Source organism: Scyliorhinus torazame, chromosome 2, assembly GCF_047496885.1.
Source record: "Scyliorhinus torazame isolate Kashiwa2021f chromosome 2, sScyTor2.1, whole genome shotgun sequence".
Classification (NCBI taxonomy): domain Eukaryota; kingdom Metazoa; phylum Chordata; class Chondrichthyes; order Carcharhiniformes; family Scyliorhinidae; genus Scyliorhinus; species Scyliorhinus torazame.
In genome coordinates, this window is record NC_092708.1 from 62613276 (window position 1) to 62637231 (window position 23956).

At 49.3% G+C, this 23956-nt stretch overlaps 1 protein-coding gene across 1 annotated transcript in view; it reads left to right on the top strand.

Annotated features, from left to right (window-relative positions):
• The window catches only part of LOC140406652 (low-density lipoprotein receptor-related protein 1-like), a 1475832-nt gene that overhangs the window by 1061279 nt on the left and 390597 nt on the right, over positions 1-23956 (top strand). Inside the window, exon 48 of the mRNA XM_072494659.1 lies at positions 12098-12238. Coding sequence (XP_072350760.1) covers positions 12098-12238 — 141 coding nt within the window. The remainder of the gene's footprint in view (positions 1-12097; positions 12239-23956) is intronic.

Below are 23956 nucleotides of genomic sequence, written 5' to 3' on the forward strand. Positions count from 1 at the left end.
ACCAGAATTACTATCTGGTTTTGTGAAGCTTCCTATTTATATCACCATTAAATGAACGTCCACACTGCGATTGATAATTGATTCATTATTCAAGCTCTGCAATGATATCAAGTGGAGAAATGACTGCATCTACAGAGGGATCAAACGCCACAGAGAACACCAGTCAACTTGCTATGATCCATAATAAATCAGATCTCATAAACAAATAAAATAAATAGGTTTATTCAAATACAATTTTTTCCCCCCAGCCTGTTAAGACTTTGTGCAGGGAAAACCTGACAACTGGATAGCTAATTTGGATGATAGTTGGACTTTTAATTTCAGGGATGTTGTTTCAAATCTATGCAAAATAATTCATTCATTCTCAAATATTTTATTTGAGAAGATTATTTATTAATTTTTAACCAAAAATATTACAATTAATTCTCCACCGTTTCTCAGTTCATTGAAAGTTGGGAATCTCGGGGAAGCACGGTGGCTAGCATTGCTGCCTCACGGCGCCGAGGTCCCAGGTTCAATCTCGGCTCTGGGTCATTGTCCCTGTGGAGTTTGCACATTCTCTCAGTGTTTCATTGAATCATAGAATTTTAAATGCAGAAGGAGACCATTCGGCCCATCTAATCTGCACCAGGTCTTGGAAAGAACACCCTACCCAAGCCCACATCCCCAGCCCATCCCCGGAACCCAGGAACCCCACCTAACCTTTTTGGACACTAAGGGCAATTTAACATGGCCAGTCCACCTAACCTGCACATCTTTGGACTGTGGCAGGAAACCGGAGGACCCGGAGGAAACCCAGGCAGACACAGGAAGAACGTGCAGACTCCGCACAGACAGTGACCCAAGCCGGGAATTGAACCTGGGACCCTGGCGCTGTTAAGCAACTGTGCTAACCACTGTGCTACCGTGCTGCCCCCACAACCCAAAGATATGCAGGGTAGGTGGATTGGCCTCACTAAATTGCCCCTTAATAAGAAAAAATGAATTGGGTACTCTAAATTTATGAAAAAAAGAGAATAGGAAAGTTGGGAATCTCGTTTATTGAAGTTTCCTCCTTATACTTCTTGAGCATTCACTGAAACATCAGACGCTTATTTTGCAGAACAAACAGTTGGTAAATAATAGGCAAAGTGGATACAAGAACTTGCAGCTGGTTAAGGATGGACTGCACAGTATTGTTAGTCTATATAAAGCCAAATTGTTTGTTTTAATGCTTTCTGACACTGACGGATATTGACACTACTTATGTGCAGGAAGTACTTCCCCTCGTGTTGCAGCACAAATAATCACAACCTTTGACAAACCTTTTAAACAAGGCTTGTCAACATTTTCATGCAAAGGGCCATGGCTACATTTTTATCACACTCAACGGGCCAATGAGCAAATTTCATAATCATACGGTTTGGCGCAATATTAAACATGAATATTAATAAAATATTGAGGTGTAAGAAACAACTTGCTATTCAAAAACAAAGCAATGAATTGATGTTTTAAAATGATGCGTAATTAATAAAGATGACCATTAGAGTGTGCTAGGGTCAAATTGTATATTTCCGGTTCACTCCCAGACTCAACTTATGCACTCACTCTCATTCACACCCACTGTGTGAGTTGGTGTAAGTGTGTTGATGTGTCCAGGGACTATTTTAGCTCACTTGGCTAGACATCTGGGGCGAAATTCTCCGTAATCAGCCCGATGTCCGCCGACCGGTGCCAAAACCGGCGCAAATCAGTCCGACATCATGCCGCCCCTACGGTGCGGAATCCTTTGCATCTTGAGTGCCCCCACGGCACAGGCCTGCCCACGGATCGGTGGGCCCCGATCGTGGGGACCCCGGAGCCCACCCGCGCCGCCTTGTCCCGCCAGTAAGAGAGGTGGTTTAATCCACTCCGGTGGGACAGGCATTCTAGCAGCGGGACTTCGGCCCATCCAGGCAGGAGGATCGCTGGGGGGGGGCCCCGCCAACCGGTATTCCCGCCCCCGCCGAATATCCGGTGCCGGAGGATTTGGCAACCGGCGGGGTGGGATTCACGCCAGCCCCCGGTGATTCTCCGACCCGGCGGGGGGTCGGAGAATCCCGCCCCAGGTTCGTGATCCAGAGCAAGGCCATCAGCGCTGGTTCAATTCCCGTTCCGGCTGAGGTTATTCATGAAGGTCCTGCCTTCTTAACCTTGCCCCTCGCCTGAGGTGTGGTGGTCCTCAGGTTAATTCACCATCAGTCAGCTCTTCAGGCCTCCCACTCAAAGGAGAAAGCAGTCACGGTCACCTGGGACTATGGTGACTTTATCTTATCGTTGGTGTGTGAAGGTGAGTGCAGACAATGGGCGGGATTCTCCGACCCCCCACCGGGTTGGAGAATCGGCGGGGGGGGGGGGGGGGGGGTTGCGTGAATCCCGCCCCGGCCGGCCGGCGGATTCTCTGGCACCGAACATTTGGCGGGGGTGGGAATCGCGCGCACCGGTCGGCGCCCCCCCGCCCCCCGGCGATTCTCCGGCCCGCGATGGGCCGAAGTCGCGCTGCTGTCATGCCAGTCCCGCCGACGTGAATCAAACCACCTACCTTATCGGCGGGACTGGCGGCGCGGGCGGGCTCCAGGGTCCTGGGGGGGGGCACGGGGTGATTTGGCCCCGGTGCCCTCACGGTGGCCTGGCCCGCGATCGGGGCCCACCAATCCATGGCCGGGCCTGTGCCGTGGGGGCACTCTTTTACTATGTGTCGGCCGACGTGTACATGTAGGTCTCCGCGATGGCCAACGCGTAGGTGACCCCCCCCCCCCCGCACATGCGCGGGGATGAAGTCAGCAGCTGCTGACGCTCCCACGCATGCGCAGACTTCCGCCGACCGGCGAAGTCCTTTCGGCCCCTACTGGCGTGGCATCAAAGGCCTTTCCCGATGGCAGGGGGCAGGCCAACCACTCCGGCGTGGGGCTAGCCTCTCAAGGTGAGGGCTTGGCCCCTAAAGGTACGGAGAAATCCACCCCTTTGGGGCGGCCCAACGCCGGAGTGGTTCACGCCACTCAATCCCAGTAGGACCCCCCGCCCCGCCGGGTAGGGGAGAATCCCGCCCCATGAAACTGTGGGTGAATTAGTCTCTCCTCGCACACACACTCTCATCTCCAAACACTCCCTCATTCATACTCGCACACACTCACCCACAAACACTCTCACCTTCACAAAATTTTACACTCTCACCTACACACATATAATAATCATCTTTATTACATTAACACTGTAATGTAAAGCCCCTAGTCACCACATTCTGGCACCTGTTCAGGTACACGGAGGGAGAATTGATAAAATTACCTAACAGCACGTCTTTCGGGACATGTGGGAGGAAACGGAACATCCGGAGGAAACTCACGCAGACATGAGGAGAACGTGCAGACTCCAAACGGACAGTTACCCAAGCTGGAATCGAACCTGGGACCCTGGTACTGTGAAGCTGTGCTACCGTCCAGCCCCATGCATTCACGCACACACTGTCACCCACCCACATACTCTCTGTTATATTGCTTCATGTAATATAGTACATTCTTTTGAACCAGCCGAGTTGATGAAATGAACAGTAGTCTTCTTGGAAAGATAAACTAATTTATTGAGTAGTATAAATTATATTTGTGAGTTCTTTTTACTTAATACTCAACTAGTAAACAAATTAAATACAGTAAATACATTAAATACAGTAAAGATAACTGATTAACTATACAATATAATAATGAAATTACTTATAACTTCACTCTCTAGCTATTCTATGTCTTGCCTGTTCACTCTCCTGATGCACACTCTTTCAGAAAGAATGGGAGAGTCCTTTTTATATCACCTGATGATGAAACATCTGGGGTGGGATTCTCCACAATCGGCGCGATGTCCGCCGACCAGCGCCAAAAACGGCGCGAATCAGTACGGCATTGTGCCGCCCCAAAAATGCGGAATTATCCGCATCTTGAGGGGCCGAGCCCTCACTTTGAGGGGCTAGGCCCGCGCCGGACTGATTTCCGCCCTGCCGGCTGGCGGGAAAGGCTTTTGGTACCACGCCAGCTGGCGCAGAAATAACTTTGCCGTGCGACGCATGCGCGGGAGCGTCAGGTCACGGCATCCCCACGCATGCGCAGTGGAGGGGGTCTCTTCCGCCTCTGCCAGAGTGAAGACCATGGCGAAGGTGGAAGGAAAAGAGTGCCCCCACGGCACAGGCCCGCCCGCCGATCGGTGGGCCCTGATCGCGGGCCAGGCCACCGTGAGGGCGCCCCCCCAGGAACCCAGAGCCCGCCCACACCGCCTTGTCCCGCTGTTCGAAAGGTGGTTCAATCCACGCCGGCTGGCGTGGGTTGCCAGCGGCGGAACTTCGGCCCATCGCGGACCGGAGAATCGACGGGGGTGGGCCCGCCGACTGGCACGATTTCTGCCGACCTGCGTGGAGCGATTCCCGCCCCCGCCGAATCTCCGGTGGCGGAGAATTCGGGACACGGCGGGGGCGGGATTCACGCCGGCCCCCGGCGATTCTCCGACCCGATGGGGGGTCGGAGAACCGCGCCCCTAGTGTTGAATTGACTGTACTAGTTTTACATGCATTGATCATGTATATTGATATACAGAGATTACTACAATATCCACACACAGTCTGTCAGCTACACACACTCTCACCTACACATACACCCATTCTCACCTACACACACACACTCTCTCACCACACTTGCTCACCTACACGCACATACTCACCTACACAAACTGTACTCTTGCTTTCACCTACACTCATCCACACCTACTCTCTCAAACACACTCTCACTCCCACACACACACTCTCACACACACACTCTCACCCACACACACACACACTCGCCCCACATGTACATATTCTCTCTCATACACACATGCTCACACACACATACACACAGACACACGTACCCACACATATACTTGCACACATACTCACACACACACACCTGGTTTCTCTCCCACAACTAGTAGCCCGTCTCTTCTCCCCTCTCAACCAGTGAATTGGTTGGCAGCCAATCTCCAGCTGCTCGGCTGACAGCTGCCCCGCCCGCACATCAACCACATTCCTCCCAGCTGGGAGCCACTTTCCCAGCTTTGCAGCCACTTTCCCCCATTCGTCAGCAACTTATCCCCCACCTGGCGGCCATAGTGTCACAGAGATTTACAGCAAAGAAAGAGGCCCTCCAGCCTATCGTGTCTGCACAGGACATCAAGCACCTATCTATTCTAATCCCATTTTTTAGCACTTGGTCCATAGCATTGTATGCTATGGCATTTCATGTGTACATCATGGTCACTATTACCAAAGTGCTCACCTACCTCCAAATCTAACACCTGTCCTGGTTCATTACCCAGTACCAAATCTAAAATGACCTTGCCTCTCGTTGGCCTATCTACATACTGTGTCAGGAAACCCTCCTGCACACATTGGACAAAAACGGACCCATCTAAAGTACTCGAACTATCGCGTTTCCAGTCAATATTTGGAAAGTTAAAGTCCCCCATAACAACTACCCTGTAGCTTTCGCTCCTATCCAGAATCATCTTTGCAATCCTTTCCTCTACATCTCTGGAACTGTTCGGAGGCCTATAGAAAACCCATAACAGGGTGACCTCTCCTTTCTTGTTTCTAACCTCAGTAGACGAGTCCTCATCAAACGTCCTTTCTGCCACCGTAATACTGTCCTTGACTAACAAAGCCACCTCTCCCCCTCTTTTACCACCTTCCCTGAGCTTACTGAAATATCTAAACCCCGGCACTTGCAACAACCATTCCTGTCCCTGCTCTACCCATGTCTCCAAAATGGCCACAACATCGAAGTCCCATGTACCAACCCATGCTGCAAGTTCACCCACCTTATTCCGGATGCTCCTGGCATTGAAGAAGACACACTTTAAACCACCTTCCTGCCTGCCGGTACACTCCTGCAACTTTGAAACCTTACTCATGACCTCACTACTCTCAACCTCCTGTATACTGGAGCTACAATTCAGGTTCCCAACCCCAGTTTAAACCATCCCGAAGAGCATTAACAAATTTCCCCCCCCCAGGATATTGGTACCCCTCTGGTCCAGGTGTAGACCATCCCGTTTGTAGAGGTCCCACCGACCCCAGAATGAGCCCCAATTATCCAGAAATCTGAAACTCTCCCTCCTGCACCATCCCTGTAGCCACGTGTTCAACTCCTCTCTCTCCCTATTCCTCGTCTCCCTAGCTTGTGGCACGGGTAACAACCCAGAGATAATAACTCCGTTTGTCCTAGATCTAAGTTTCCACCCTAGCTCCCTGAATTCCTGCCTATGTCGTTGGTGCCGATGTGGACCACGACTTGGGGCTGCTCCCCCTCCCACTTAAGGATCCCGAAAACACGATCCGAGACAAATCTAAATGCTTCTTAAATGTTGCGAGGGTTCCCACCTCTACCACCCTTTCATGCAGTGAGTTCCAGATTCCCATCACTCTCTTGGTGAAAACGGTTTTCCTCAAATCCTCTCTAAATCTCCTTTCCCTTAACTTAAATCTATGCTGCCTGGTTATTGACCCCTCTATTAAGGGAAAAAGTTCCTTCCTATCTATATCCCTCATAATTTTGGAGACCACAACCCGGTGTCCCCCCCCCCCCCCCCCCCCGCCCCCCCCATATCCATCTCTGCTGTAAGGTGAACAACCCCAGCCTAACCAGCCTCTCTTCACATCTGAAATGCTGCAGCCCAGGCAACATCCTGGTGAATCTCCTCTGCATCCCTTCTAGTGCAATCACATCCTTACTATTATGTGGTGATGAGGGCTACACATCATACTCCAGCTGTGGCTTAGCGAACATTTTATGTAGCCCCATCATAACCTCCCTGCTCTTATATTTTACACCTCAGCTAATAAAAACAAGTATCTGATATGGCTTATAAACCACCTTAACTACCTTCCCTGCTCAGCACCCACCTTCCCCACTTGGCAGCCATTTTGATTCTTTCCCCCACTGTGAATGCACCCCCCCCCCCCCTCCTTCCCAACACACTCACTGCTGCTGTCGGACCACATTTTCAGGCCTCAGACTGGAGAAAACTGTCCCTCCAATCAGAGACTGGTTCTTTTGAACATCCGTTATTAATTGGCTGACCAACATTCCTAGCAGCAGCAAATGCAACAGAACAATGTGGCAGGATTCTCTGTCGGCAGGATCCTCCGCTGCACCAGCAGCGGACTCACGCCCGCAGATTTCCCGATGGCGTGGGGGTGGACTCAATGGGAAACCTCATTGGCTAGTTGCCGAGATGGAGGATCCCACTGCCAGCGGGGCATGCCACGCCAGAAAACGGGTCTGGCAGGACGGAGAATCCCGCCCGTGGCTTTTGTTTGGAGGAACAGTTCTTTGAAGATTCTTTGAATTCACTCACCAAAGTTTTGAACATAGGTCCACAGGCCAGATTGGGAGGTATGACGGACCGGATAGTGGCACACTGGTTTCATGTAGGATAAGCATGTTTTAAACTCTCCCCACCTCAAATCCATGGTTCCGTCCACCTTGCAGCTGGTGTAAACCCAGCAGCTGCTAAGGTATGGCTGCCTCCATGAAAATTAACAAACTTACCTGGGACAGGCGACCAGTGAACTCACAATGCTGTCAAATGCTTCCTTAATATGAGAGGGAAGTTCCAGCGTCCACTGTCTCATCCCACCCTTGTGAAAATAGGCAAGTGGAGGAACATGGATGGTACTTCCTGGTGCGCTACTCGTTGGCCATTTTTTCTGGCCCACCTCCATTCTTTCCCAAACTGTATTATGCAATTCCACCCCGAAGGATCTGTTCGATGATCATTATTATGGCATTATTATGTCACTTTTTAAAGCAAATTTGGAAATGGATTTACATGTGATTCACTGGGGCCAATGGTAGATTATCATTCAGGTCAATTATTTAAAGTATTACAGTATGGGTGGCACGGTGGCACAGTGGTTAGCACTGCTGCCTCACAGCGCCACAAACCTGGATTCAATTCTGACCTTGAGTGACTGTGTGGTGTTTGTACGTTCTCCCCGTGCCTGCATGGGTTTCTTCCCGCTGCACCGGTTTCCTCCCGCAGTCTAAAGATATGCAGGTTAGGTGGATTGGCCATGCTAAAATTGCTCCTTAGTGTCCAAAGATATGTAGGTTAGTTGGGGTTACCAGGATAGGACAGGCGAATTGGGCCCGGGTAGGGTACTCTCTTAGACGGTCTGTGCAACTCGATGGGCTGAATTGCTTCCTTCTGCACTGTCGGAATTCTATGGATTCTGTGACATTTACACCAGAAGTACTCCAGGCAACCATGTGCAAAATACAGTAAATATTAAAACTCTGCATCTGTATCAATTATCAAGTAAAATCGAATTGTTTGAATTGAGCACAAGTCAAAGAATTAATAAATTTTCGCTGCATAAAATTTAAGTTTCTCTTACTGAAGTGTTTGCATTCTTTCAAATTTAATATTACCCATTGAGATTAGCTAAACCTATAAACTTCTTGGAATTTAAACCACCACACACCCTCTCATTATCCGGAAGTGTTTCTTATCCCTCAGAGTGAACACTGTATGTATTCACCTTGGGGAAACTTTCAAAAAAAATCTGCTCAACGTAAATAGCCCCTCCGATAGCACTGTAGTTGATTTAGGCTGGAGAAGTTATAGATTTACTCATGATGGAATCTATTCTTCGCTCTGACACACAAAGAATTTGAAATTGAAAAGCACCTAGAAATCAAAAATATAATGAAGAATAGATTAACACAGCAAATCCTGCACTCTATTTCATTTCTAAAGGGATGGAATTGAACAGCAGAGAGTATATTTAAAATTTGCTTTGTACCTTGGTAAGACTTGGACCTTGGCGCATTGTGCACATTTCTGTCTCCATATTATGAAAATGATTTCTGAAAAAAACATTCCCAAGGATGATTCCAGCATGGAGAGGAGATACAAATCAGTAAAGCCTTCAAAAGGCTGCAGTTCTCGAACAGAGAAGGTTAATAGATGTCTTTAAGATTGTGAAAGTGTTTGATAGAGTAGATATAAAGGAAATGTTTCCACTTGTGGGTGAGTGCAAAATTAAAGATCATGGTTGTAAAATAGCCAATAATAAATCCAATAAGAAATTCAGGAGAAACGTATTTACCCAAAAAGTGGATGGAATGTGAAACATGATACCAAAAGAAGCAATTAAAGCAAATATTACAAATGCTTGCAAGGAGAGGCTCAGTAAGCACATGAGGGAGAAAGCAATTGAAGGATATGCTGACCGGGCTGGATGAGGAGTAGTAGGAGGAGATTATTTTGGAGCCAGTTAGTTCAAGTGACCTGTTTCTGCCCTGTAGAGTCGATGCATTTTGGTAATTTATTAAATCATTAGGAACAAGTCATTCATCATTTATATCCTCAGGTTGCATTCATAAAAAAAGGAAAAGTTAATAGTTAATCTTTAGTACTGTTTGGGCAGCAGACAGTTCCTGGGGTGCAAACGGATGAGAAAGGATTCTGCTCACAGTGCTGTTCAAGATCTAGCAAGTCCTCAGTACCTTCACTCAGCCAGATCATTCAGTCATGTTACCACTTACAGTTGAAGCTGCAGTGCTCACAAATCTATCATCAAGTCTAAAAAATATATAATTAGTCCATTGAGGCTGTTCCAAGGAACATGAGAACTTATATGGCCACAGGAGACCACTGCAGCCCCTCCGGACAATTCCAATGCTCTCAGTTCGTTTTGCAAATCGAACGATCTGCTCCATATGGATTCCACTCATTTAATCATCAAGACAATGGCTCTGACATGTTTTCCTATCAAAGCAAATCAAATGACATTTAATATTTAATCTTAACACAACTATATTCACCTTCGATTATTTTTGTTGACATTATTAAACACATTCATGTAGATCTACATATACTCTTATAAACCTCATTCCTAACAGAACACTCATCCAGTTCCTTTTTAAACATGCCAGTAAACACTAGACAAACTGCTTTAACTGGGAATCTTTATTACAGGTCTATTCCTCTGTAAATGGGCAGAAATTGTTCTGAGATCAATTCTTGTTTGTAATTGTTAGCTTATACTAATGTCCAATAACTCTTTATTCATAGTCCAAGTTCAGGAACAACCTGCAACTAAATATTATCAATTGCTCTCAATATTTTCAAAAGTTCACTTTTTAAAATACGCAGAACAAATATAACAATAACTTTCATTGATCCAGCACCTTTAATGTAGTAAAGTATCCCAAAATACTTCAAATAAATGGAATCACCAACTGTCTATGCATCTTTTTTCATAATTTAAAGCCTACATTTTAGATTTATATCTTCCTTCACACATTCAGTTTCTCCAGTGCTCTTGTGAAGGTTTGTGCTTGAAGCTGCAAATAAATTTTCAGACAAGGCCCATCTGTGCAAGGTTAAATTAACATGTTTTCACTTACAGTCAAACGTTCTTCCGATGCATCATTGTATTTGATTAGCCTGGTTCATAACAGCTGTACAAGGTCTGGATAATTTCACTAATTGGTGGATTTTCAAATTATCGTTGATTTTCATTCTTCCTTTCTTTCCGTCCACTATAATATAATAATCGCTTATTGTCATGAGTAGGCTTCAATGAAGTTACTGTGAAAAGCCCCTCATCGCCACATTCCGGCATCTGTTCAGGGAGGCCAGTATGGGAATTGAACCCGCGCTGCTGGCCTTGTTCTGCATTACAAGCCCACTGTGATAAACCAGCCACGATCTATATCGCATTGCATCCACTCATTAGTTCAGTTTTATTTTTAATGATACCAGTCTCCTTTATCACCATTTCTTGACCAAATAGCATTGTGTCTTAAGCAAATTTTATACACCACAGAAAACATTACCTTAAGTTTACGAAGAACAATCGCAAAGAACTCAATGACCTCCATCCCCAGATAGCTTTTCCCATTTACTGGAATGCCACTGTATTCAATCTAATTAGCAATTAATTATACACAATCTAATCCACTTTGTCTGATGTGTAATTTTATCCAACAAAGTTAGTTATCATTGAATTTGATTTATTTTGTTGGAAGTGCGAATGGCCAACCTGTTCTTGTCTTTGACGCCTTTGAACGGTTGGAATTTTCTTTCAAATATCCTTGGTATGCCTGTGTTCCAGGCCTTTGCAAGGCTAAATGTTGTAAGTTAATATTACGATTGTGATATCTGAAGCATGTCATGTTGAGTTGATAATAGAACTGGATAGGGGGACATCTCCATCAACTTCTACTGACCACAAGCTGAGTTGATGCTCCTGCACACTGTTCTAACCTCAGGATACTCACAAAATTTAAAGCAGGCTCGCTGATCTCCATTGGTGAAGCTGACTGATGTAGGAATAGAGTTTATCTTCAGTGTAGTCACATGATAATCATAGTAATAATCTTTATTAGTGTCACAAGTAGGCTTACATTAACACGGCAATGAAGTTACTTTGAAAATCCCCTAATCGCCACATTCCGGCGCCTGTTCGGCTACACTGAGGGAGAATTCAGAATGTCCAATTCACCTAACAAGCACGTCTTTCGGGACTTGTGTGAGGAAACGGAGCACCCGGAGGAAACCCACGCAGACACGGGGAGCACGTGCAGGCTCCGCACAGACAGTGGCCCAAGTGGGAATTGAACCCAGGATCCTGGCACTGTGAAACAACAGTGCTAGCCACGCAGTCTTGTGGAAGCGGGCCCACCTTCTTTTGGCCTCGATCACCTTCCATTGATTTTCAGGCTTTCTGCTATAAAAATACAATGCCTCTTCAGCACCATAGTCATGATGGACATTAGGAACACTGGAATCCAAATATGTGTGGTCATATATTGACATTGCGTGTCAGACATCAATACGAATTGATAATGGACAGGGATGCTGCAGAGCATGTCCCAACTCACTCTTCTATCCTCACCCAATGCAGTTCCACTGGGAAAGTGGGAGAGGGAGTATGAGAAATCATGCCTCAAAATATAAGGTTTAAAATGACACATCTTAAAATTAAAGTTCATCAGAAATTATTAATTTTATTGTTATGCTAGATAAAGATTTTTATTTTGTGGATTTTTAGTATACAAAACTTGCGGTCCACATGAGTTCCGTTGTGCCAATGGAAGATGCCTTATGAATGCAGATTGGGAATGTGATGGGGACTTTGACTGTCTTGACTATTCAGATGAAGCACCTAAAAATCTGAAGTGCGAAGGAACAGGTAGAGTTTATTTTTATGCTCCTTGCTTTATTGTTACTAATAAATGACAAGGAGGTAATGTTTGACTGAAGATTCCTGATGGATTGGATTCACATTGCACAAAATAATCAGCATGTAGTTAGAATTCATGTTAAAAATGTGAATGTTATCTCAAATGTTGTCTGGAATTCAAAATGGCATCACTTACATGAATACAGGTAGCCCTGGATGTTGCCGTCAGTGACAAAGGAACAGTATTCGTTCTTACAGCTGCATACAGACATTTTGCAAACTTGTGAGCATCACTTTACCATTGTGAGAGATCAATTTCAGAATGTCGCCCTCCACAGGAAACCTGTGGTGAGTGTTAGCAAGCCAATGGGCAGATTGTCTATTCAATCAATCAGAATGAAGAACCTTCACTGATCATGCAGAGTCTAAACTAGGAAGTGTAAATTAAAATATTGTAAAATCATGCACTCAAAGCAATATAATAAAGGGAAAGAAAGTTGAGATTAAATGAGAGAAAGTTAAGAGCAAAATAAAAATCAAATCTCCAACAATAATATTATTCTGATGGAATAACACTCCACAGTTGTAAAATTAAACGTTCAGTACCAGAGAGGTTATCTAATTGTAATTAAGATTTATCACGTTTGAAAAATTCACATACCTGAATGTACCAGTTCTAACTTGCTTGTTGGGTAAGAAATGGTTAAGGAGAGCAACTTCACTCATAGGGCAAGATCTTACCAGAATTTGGCAATGTGTAACTCCAGTTGCATGGGCCAGTTTTCTCTCTAGATCTAAAGGTAAAGTTGCCGTAGTCCTAGATGACCATAGGCTGCTTTCTGCTTTGAGGGGGAGAGCTGACTGGTGGCGATTTAACTTGAGGATCACCACACCTCAGGTGAGGGGCAAGGTTGAGAAGGCACGGCCTTCATGAATAACCTCAGCCGGTTCGGGAATTGGACATTCTGAATACTCCCTCAGTGTACCCGAACAGGCGCCGGAGTGTGGCGACTAGGGGATTTTCACAGTAACTTCATTGCATGGGCAGCACGGTAGCATTGTGGATAGCACAATTGCTTCACAGCTCCAGGGTCCCAGGTTCGATTCCTGCTTGGGTGACTGTCTGTGCGGAGTCTGAACATCCTCCCCGTGTGTGCGTGGGTTTCCTCCGGGTGCTCCGGTTTCCTCCCACAGTCCAAAGATGTGCAGGTTAGGTGGATTGGCCATGCTAAATTGCCTTAGTGTCCAAAATTGCCCTTAGTGTTGGGTGGGTTTACTGGGTTATGGGGATAGGGTGGAGGTGTTGACCTTGGGTAGGGTGCTCTTTCCAAGAGCCAGTGCAGACTCGATGGGCCGAATGGCCTCCTGCACTGTAAATTCTATGATAATCTATGATAATGTCAATGTAAGTCTACTTGTGACACTGATAAAGATTATTATTATTATCCTTGTGTTGGAACAGCACTCATCCAAGCAAGTGGAAAGTATTCTATCTGACTTTTGTCTTGTAGATTGTGGGCAGGTTTCAAGGAGTCAGGAAGTGAGTTACTTGCCAGAGAATTCCCAGAATCTGACCTTCTCTTCTGGTCATAGTATTTATATGGCTGGTCCAGTTCAGTTTCTGGGCTATGGTATTGAATGTCGAAGGGAAAACAAACCCAAGCCTATCCAGTCTCTCTTGATGCCTGAAACGATCCAGCCCAGTCAACATCCTGGTGAATCTCCTCCTTACCCTCTCCAGTTCAATCACTTCCTTTGGTAATTTCCTGGCACTTGTGGGGCACAAATGTTACTTACCACTTATCAGCCCAAGCCTGAATGTCATCCAGGACTTGCTGTTTATGTTAATGGACTGCTTCAGTATCTGAGGAATGATGAATGGTGCTGAGCACTGTGCAATCTTCAATGAGCAGCCTGATACTATGATGGGTGGAAGGTCATTGAAGAAACTGGTTGGGCTGAGGATGCTACCTTGAAGAACTCCTTCAGCGATGTCCTGAAACTGAGATGATTAATCTCCAACAACCACTGCTATTTTCCTTTCTGCCAGGTATGATTAAACCATTGGATAGTTTTCTCCCTTAATCCCCATTGACTACAGTTTTGCTAGGGCTCCTCGATGCCATTCTCAGTCATTCGTTGCCTTAATAGGATCACCTCACCTCTGGAGTTCAGCTCTTTTATCCATGATGAACAAGGTTGTAATGTGATCAAGAACCAAATGGCCTCTGCGAAGCCCAAACTTGATATCAGTGAGCAGGTTATTGCTGAACAAGGGCCTCTTGATAGCAGTGCTGATGACACTTTCCATCACGTTGATAATGATTGAATGTAGACTAATGAGCTGGTAATTGGCTGGATTAGAGTTGTCCTGCTTTTTGTGAAAGGATATACCTGGGCAATTTTTCATATTGCTGGCTAGATACCAGTGTAGTAGTTGTACTCCGACAGCTAGGCTCGAAGTGCAGCTCATTCTGGAACACAAGTCCTCATGTACTATTGCTGGTATGTTGTTAGGGTCTATAACCTTTGCGGTATCCAGTACATTCAGCCTTTTTTTGGTATCATGTGAAGTGAAACAAATTGGTTGGAGATGGCACCTCTGATGCTGCAGAGCTCAGGAGGAGATCAAGATGGATCAGTCACTCGGCACTTCGGGTTGAAGGTGGTTACATAGAACATAGAACATACAGTGCAAAAGGAGGCCATTCGGTCCATCGAGTCTGCACCGACCCATTTCAGCCTTCACTTCCACCCTATCCCCCGAACCCAATAACCCCTCCTAGCCTTTTTGGACCCTAAGGCCATTTAACATGGCCAATCCACCTAACTGGCACGTCTTTGGACTGTGGGAGGAAACCGGAGCACCCGGAGGAAACCCAAGAAGTCACGGAGAGAAAGTGCAAACTCCACACAGTCAACCGAGTCCGGAATTGAACCCGCGTCCCTGGAGCTGTGATGTGGCAGTGCTAACCACTGTGCCACCGTACAGCCCATGAAGGTTAGGATTATATTGACTGAATTTTAGAAGAGTGAGGGGGGATCTCATAGAAACTTATAAAATTCTAACAGGGTTAGGCAAAGAATCGGTGGGCATGTTTTGCTACGTAAGTCTGGTGGGACAGAGCCTCATAAAGCCGGCAAGACTGACTACACAGAGATCGGGGTGCCATCTTCAAAAGGCGCTAAAAAATATACCCCCCCCGCCCCCCAAGGCCATAGAGGACCCCCCTATCAGGTTCAGGGTGGCCCCTCCGTCATGAAAATATACGGGGGTACACTCTCCCCTCACCACATCCCACCCTGTGCATTCTCCAGCATGCACACCTCTCCCCCTCACCACGCTTAAGGGTATTCACCCCTCCCCCAATGGAAAAGGGTTTTACCCTGGCATTGCCCCCTCTCAATGCCCCATCTTAATACTTATTTGCACAGCCAGGGTCCAGTGTCTGAGGGTACTGCCAGGGTTCCAGAGGAAACTGCCCAGCCTCGGCCCTCAACCCTGGGCCTCCAAGCACTTCTGCATCTCCGGCATGGTAATTATGACTGGATTTCAATTTTGAAAAACAGTAGTGAATTGTGCTGGCATGTTACAGCCCTCTCACGAGAGTTAGAGGCTATAATGGGATTTGCGCACCGAAACAGGCCCGGTAAATACTGCCTGTAATATTTTCAAGCTCATGGGTGATACAAAGTTAGGCAGGAATGTGTGTTGTGAGGAAGATATAAAGTGGCTGCAGGGGGATTTGGACACTTAGTAAGTGTGTAAGAACATGGCAGATGGGAGACAAAACAGATGTGCAGAGTACTTCCTAACTGCTAAGAAATTAGAAAGTCAATGGAACAAACCAAATTTGTGACTTACTCAGAATATTTTTGAAAGGACTTTAATAAAACTTGAACTCTTTTGTATTTTTGAATAGAACACTGGAATATACAGTACCATTAATTTGAACCAGATGGTAATTCATGCAACACAGATTTATTCTCAGTGTGATTAAATGGCAAGTCATTAAGTCTATTAGTGCATTGCCATCATTGTCTGTTTCTAACATTCCAAAATGTTCATCTTGTGAATTGAAAACAGCAGGAATCCCAGCATTGTGCCACAACACTCTACAATCTGTTTTTCTGTGCCTGCTGCTCTGTTTTCTCTGCTATCTTGTTTGTTTTTTCACTATCGATTGACATTTCAGTGCCTTTTAATTCTAATTTTTAGTACCCTCCAGTTGCTTTTAATCATCTTTGGCATTTTCCACTTCTCTCACTCTCTTTTATTCCAATAATGGAGGGTGATTTTGCGCCCGCATTCGCATCGGTGAGAATGATAACAAAGGCGCAAAATATTGCGAAAGCTGGGAAACACAATTCTGCCAAGCTGGCATTTTTTGTGCATGATTGGGTGAGGGTTGCCCAGTGAGGGTTTTGGGGCGATGTGGAGAGGGAGGGGCCAGGGGACACTCCCATATTGCGTTCGGGCAGGGCTGGAGGTTGGGCATTCTTTTGGGGGCCTCAGAGTTCTCTCGCTACAACCCATTGACCGGCCGGCATAACGGAGAATCCTGTCGGTGGGTCGGGCTGAAATGTGGCACGGCGGGGCGGAGAATCCATCCCTATGTCCCCATGCCAACATAAAAACGTTGGAGTTTTACTCCAGAGAACCCTATAAAAAAGTTAAACTAATTCCGTGCCCTGCAGGGGGCTAGCAGGAACACGGAGTAAATCTCGCAGCTTCAGCTGCGGATACGGGTCCCCACATGTCCGGTTCGGAGTCCGCGCATGCACATGGCGGCAGCCTCCAGCGGCCACACCGCGTTCCATGACCGGCTCGGGCCGCGGAGGCAGACAGGAAAATGAGAGCCCCCCAATCAGCCGCGCGCCCGAGCATCTAACCCCGAGACCTAATCCCCAGCCGCCTATAAGGGCCTCCCAGTCTCCAATTCCCCCCGTCCCCGACCAGTCCGCGGCCGCCGCGCCAACATCCCGACTGGCAACAGGTGGTTAGTTCCATGCTGTCGGGAACTCGGCCGGTCAGGAGCGGAGGATGGTTGGGCGGGCCTCTGGCAATGGCGTACTCCACGGTCACGACGATTGTCGGGTCCCGGAGAATTGCCGAACCAGCGCCGGGCCCGATTACGGCGTGAAAGTGAATTCTCCGCCCCCATGCCAGCTGTGATTTCGGCGCGGGGCTGCGGAGGATCCGGCCCCCTGTCCGTGGGCGGCTGGGAGATGGCTGATGGTTCACATTCTGTGCTGATCGAGACACCGGTTGGGATTCTCCATCCTGCCAGCCCCGTTTGTCGGCACAGCAACCCCCCACCGGCAGCGGGATTCTCCAATCCCGCAGCCGGCCAATGGGGTTTCCCATTGTGGGCCACACCACACCACTGGGAAACGCGCGGTCATGGGTGTGCTGCCGGCGGGGCAGAGGATCTCGCCGACAGAGAATCCCGTAGACCATCTTTAAAAATGACACCCCGATCTCTGTGGAGCCGGGCTTGCTGGATCTATCTGATCTAAAAACTCACTGGAGCTGGAGAGCTACACGTTGGTTATCAGAGACGAGGGTGCGATCTACCATCCGTGTTACGCTCAAATGGGAGTGCGACACAGCTGGCAGATGCTGGGGGAAGCGTCCCGCTGGCTTCCCTGCAGCCAGTGTGCCCAATGAGATTTATCCAGATACAGTGAGATGTCACGATCAGGATCCCATCCACAATGGGCATAACCAAGCCTCGCAAACCTACCCAATTAGGGCTCGTGGCCATCCCAGGGAGTCCCCAGCCGGGCACCATTCATTACAGTTCACACACATGTGGACCAGGTGGACCAGCACACCAGATGTCTCCTGGGCCATTTGAGGTCCCTGGGTGGTCAAGGACAAGACACTGTGGCCCCCTGACCCTGTACCTAGAAGGTGGGCACCTTGGCATTGCCAGGCTGGCACCTTGGCACTGCCACCCTGGCACTGCCAATGTGCCCAGTGGCACTGCAAATGCAGCACAAGCACAGACATGGTGCCAGGGTGGCAGTGCCACGGTGTCCAGGTGCTAGGATGGCACTGCCAAGGGTCAGGGCCTATGGGAGCCATGTCCATGAAAGGACGGTGGAGGGGAGTATGAAGAGGGCGGCATGGTGCAGAATAGGTAAGAAGGGGCGTCTTGAAGGTTGGGGGGGGGGGTGAAGGGTGTGGGTCCTGGAAGGGAGAGCCTGAAAGTGGATGTGGTAAGTCCTGAAAAAGGGGGGCACCTCAGCGACCCCAAAGCGGGGTGTCATCACTTGGGGGCTGTGTTGGGGGTGACATTGCCCATGGGTGGGTGGTGTCGGGGGTCTACAAGTCCTATTAGAGATCGGGCATCTTTTCAAAATGGTGGCCGGATCCGGAGGAGCCGGTTCGGCCAGTGACTTCAGCTCATCAATGATGCAAATAATTCTGGGCGCGATTCTCCCCAAAAATTTACAAGTGCATTTGTGGCCGCTTTTTCAGGGAGTTTCGCGCCGGCTCTGCTATTCAGTGACACTTAGTCACTTTTTGGACCTTGGGGAGTTTCTCCCCGGTTTAGCCCATAGAGAGCGCGATCTTCCCAAAAGGTAACATAGTTCCCAAGCGAGCGCATTTAGCCGCGTGTTTCCCCCGGCACACGCTGTGCCGAGAAACACATGGCTATTCAAGGTGATTCGCTTTGAATGAGGGGCCTAAACAGGGAAGGCACGGCTGAGGCCACACATCACAGCCTTGAATTTTACAATGGGAACTCTACTCGCTGGAACTCCTCGTTGTGGTGAGAGACCGTGACGCCATTTTTAAATGGCATCCTGATCTCCGAGGTCCACCAAAAAAATCCCCGACCTCCCCACAGCCCAAACGCAACATGGGAGGTTACACCTACCCCTCTCCCCCCGCACCCCCCCCCCCCCCCCACTGCAATCCCCAGCACCCACAGTGGGCAACATGTGCACACAAAATGACAGCTTGGCACTTTGGCAGTGCCAACCTGGCACCCTGGCAGTGCCCCAGCCAGATGGCAGTGCCATCTGAGCACCTTGGCAGTGCCAGCATGACAGGATGGCACTGTCAAGGTACCCAGTTGGCACCAGCAGTGCCAGGACACCATCCTGCCCAAACAGCATGCAACTTGGCCACTGATTCCCTTGGGGACCCCCAGACTTGTCCAGCGTGGGTGTTGGAGGATGTGTGTGTGTGTGTGTGTGTGTGGGGGGGGTACCGGGGGGGAGGGGGGGGTGGCGGGGTACCCTCCCATGTTGTGTTCGGGATGGAGGGGAGCTCGCGGATTCTTTTGGGGGCCTTGGAGTTGGAGATCGGTGACCGCCCTGTCCTCGACTACCCACATCACCTCCAGGGCCTGTTCCTCGAAGGTTGTGAGGATTTGTTATGTCCAGCACCCCGCCGCCAGCCTGGGCCCTCTCCTGACAATTGTGGGAGAACTTTTCCTGTGGAGAACCAGAGAGGGAATCGTTAGCCACACTTTTGATTCACAGTAGTAGTTGGGGTGGGGTATGAAGGAGGGTTTGGGGGGGGGGGGTTGAAAGGAGGGGAAGGTGAATGGAGGGAGGCGAAGTGAGGGGGAAGGTAGGGTTGGAGGCTAAGGGTGGGGTCTACTGAAGATTTGGAGGGCAGTTCACTTGGGGATGGGAAGGTTTCGGGGGCAGGGACTGCCAACTCACACGTGCAGCCCAGTGTAGGTCGTTGACCTTCCTGCAGCACTGGAGGGCTGCCCTCCTGGTCCCACTGCCTGAGCTGACGGCCACTACCACGTCATCCCAGGTGGCACTGGCTGTCCTGTGGATCACCCTCCAGAACCCTCAGGGGAACAGGACATCCCACCTGGCCTTGACCACACCCAGGAGTCTCCCTAGGTCTGCGTCCCCAAATCTTGGGGCCCGTCGTCTCGGCGCCATAGCTGTGAGCTGAGTTGGGTCGGCTGTACAAGAGCTGTTGAAGCGCTGCTCCACCTTGTTAACGGGGGATTGGTGAGCGCGGTCCCAGCGAATTGGCTGGTCTAATTAGGTGAACCAATTAACGTTGAATAGCATTGCCAGTCTTGCTGGGCCGAGAAGCTGGGAAGCTGGCGGCAGAGTCCGCTGGCTACCACACTTGCCGAAGAATCGCGGCCTCCGAAAAATTAGAGAAAATTCTGTCCAATGTTTTACAATCTAAGGAACTGGGAAAGAAGTGACTAGCCACTCAAAAAAATTTAAAGGACTATCTTTGCAATCAAGATCCAAAATAACTTTGTTTTGAAAATCTAATGAGATGCTGTCAGGTTCTGTAAATGCAGCACAAATCATATCAAGTCCCAACTGTCTATAAGCAGCTGTTGTTCATGCTTTTGTGGCGAACATTACCCCAAATTCAATGGTATGAGCTGACAGTTTAATTTGAATGAAAAATGAAAATTGCTTATTGTCACAAGTAGGCTTCAAATGACGTTACTGTGAAAAGCCCCTAGTCGCCACATTCCGGCGCCTGTTCGGGGAGGATGGTACGGGAATTTAATTGCAAGGTCAATTTAGAAACTTTAAAAAAAGGTCTGGGGACTTCCGGTCGAGCTCTGTAGGGGGAAGGCGTGCAAGGGGTAACTCCCGCTAAAGGACTAAACTTTCAGGTTTTTTTTTTTGTTTTGTTTGTTTCGTCCCGGGGGTATTTTTATTCTTGTTTTTCAAAAGAAAGAACCCACGCAGCGCTCCCCCGAAGGTACGAACAGGAAGAAAAATAAAAGCCGGAAGGGACCGGACCGAGGTAAGCTGAGGCCCGTGGGAGAGGAGCCGGAGCATATTAAAAAAAAGGTGCTGGAGGAACCGGAGCCGGAGGCTCAGAAGCGGCCGAGGAGAGTCGTGTCCACGAACAGAACCAGCGCCTAAGAGCGCAAGCCTGCGAGCCTGCCCGACCGAGCTACCCCCCCACCCCCACCCCGCACAGCAGAACATGGGTGGCAGAAGAGAAGCAGCAGCCCGGACCGCGAAGCCAGAGACTCAAGCGCTCGGGAGCAGAGCCAGCAGGGGCAACGAGCAGAAGAGAGAGAGAAAGAGAGAGGGCCCCCCGCCCCCCCCCCCCCCCCGCTATGGACCGGCAGCGACCACGTGGTGAGCGGCGAGACAAAGAGGGACTCCGGTCCGCACCAGGAAACATCTCTCCCAAACCCTCCTGACCCAGTGAGAAGGGAGGGAAAAAAGAGAAGACGAAGGGGGGAAAAATACAAGTAAATAAATAAATAAACAAAGAGACAAGGAAAGAGAGAAAGGAAGCAAGGGAGGAAGGTAACCAACAACAACCCCCCCCCCCCGCATAAAAAAAAGGGAAACCCGAAGCCTGAGGCAGACCCAGTGAGAGCAGAGGAGCGGGGGAAGTGAGAGCAACCCCAGGGTAAGGAACAGCAGCAGGGAAAGAGAAAAAGGAAAGAGAGACAGACAGATGGCTGGAGGAAAGAAAAACTCCAAGGTGACGGGACAGTGAGACGCAAGCAGCAGCGAGGGTAAGGCACATGAGCGGCGGACGTGCAGGCAGGCGACCCCCCAAGACGAGACGGAGGTACAGGCGAGCCTGAAAAGGAATTCAATGGCGGACCAAGCAGCGGAGCGTGAGCAGGACACAGCGACCAGCATAAAGGAGGCGCTCTAGTCGGAGCTCCAAGCAATGATAAAGGAGGCGACGCACAAAATGCAGCAGACCATCGAGGGCCTGGAAAGGGAAGTGAAGGCACAGAAAAAACAATTCTGAAATTGGAGAGGGCCGCCTCGGGCCAGAGCGACAGGGTGATAACCCTAGGAGCCAAGGTCAAAAGGTTAGTAAGGGCCCAGGGGAGCCTAAGAGGGAATGTGGAGGACCAGGAAAATACCTCCAGACGGCAGAACATTAAAATAGTGGCTCTGCCAGAGGGGATAGAGGGCAGAGACCCAACAGGCTACATCACCCAAATGATGGGCAAGCCAGTGGGAAAGAAGGTATTCCCAAACCCACCGGAAATATACAGGGCGCACAGGTCGCTCCAACCCAAGCCCAAAGCCGGGGACCAGCCCAGAGCAATTATTGCGAAGCTGCACCGGTTCCAAGACCGGGAGAGAATCCTAAAGTGGGCCCGGCAAACGAAACAGAGCACATGGGAAGGGAAGACCACAAGGTTGTATCAGGACATTGAGGCGGACCTCGCCAAATAAAGGGCTGAATTCAACAAGGCGAAATGAGCACTGCACAAAAGCAAGGTAAAATTATTCCCGGCCAAACTCTGGGTAACATTTGAGGGGAGAAAGCTGTATTTTAACACCCCAGCGGCGGCTGATGAGTTTGTTAGAGCGAACAAGCTGGGGGAGGAGCGCACGCAACCGCAATGAAAGACATGGGGACGGAAAAGGAAGGGAAAACCAGAACAAAGAGCGGAGGACAGACCGCAAAAAAGGACAATGGGAGGGGAGTGGAGTGAGAGAGAAAAATGAGGGTGAGGAAAGCAAACAGGAGGGCGAGACAAGGGCCAGCAGGAGAAAGGTTAAACAGGGCCAGAACTGGACAAATACTGGGAGGAGGGCCACCGTGCTCGCGAGGAAGGTCAGCACGGGAGGGCAGGAAGGAAGGAGGGCCGCGGCACCCTTCTCAGGGGAGGGGGAGCGTCTGGCACAAGGAGAGGAGGGGGGTGCAGAAGGGGGGGGAGAACGCGGGGGGGGGGGACAAAGGGACATGGGCTGGCAGGGGAGAGGAGTCTGGGGGAGAGCGCAGGACAAATGAGAAGCAAAAAGAAGGGCGAGATAGTGAAGCAGTACAGACATAGGCCTCGGCGGGCAGGGAGCAGGGCGAGGAACCAAGAGGGCGCCGCAAACAGCCACTCGAGAGGGCATCAGGGTGGAGGGAGATCCCGGACCACAGGGGCGCACCCGTGTGGCACACACACAGCTGGTGGTCACATTGGGTGCTCCCTGGGCAAAGGGAAACCCCTGAGTGCTGGAGCCCGACCCCATGGTGAGTCGGGTGACCCTGGCCACTTTGGACGACCCCCTAGCATAGGGAAACCCCTGAGTGCAGGGGCGCGTCCACCAGGTAAGTATGGGTGATCCCACAGGACCGGGGGGCCAGAAACCCCCCACCAGGATTGTTACCTGGAATGTAAGGGGACTCAACGGCCCAGTGAAAAGATCCAGAGTGTTCGCCCACCTAAGAAGCCGAAAAGCAGACATAATCTACCTACAAGAGATGCATCTGAGGGAGAAGGACTGACTGCTGGTAAAGAAGGGCTGGGTGGGACAGACGTACCGCTCATGCTACGGGACGAGGGCTTGGGGGGTAGCAATATTAATTAGCAAAAGGACGAGGTTTACGGGAACCAAGACAGTTACGGACCCGGGGGATGGTACGTCATGGCCAGCAGTGTCCTGGAAGGGGCACTTGTCGTACTGGTAAATGTGTACGCTCCCAACTGAGATGACTCAGAATTCATAAAGAAGACCATGGCGTAAATCCCCGAACTTGACACATCCCTTGATTATGAGGGGCGACTTTAACTGCGTGCTGGACCCACTGACCCACCAATCAAACGCCATTACTGTGAAAACATCTGGCATGGCTAGGGAGCTAGGGGCCTTCTTACGGGCAGCACGGTAGCCTTGTGGATAGCACAATTGCTTCACAGCTCCAGGGTCCCAGGTTCGATTCCAGCTTGGGTCACTGTCTGTGCGGAGTCTGCACATCCTCCCCGTGTGTGCGTGGGTTTCCTCCGGGTG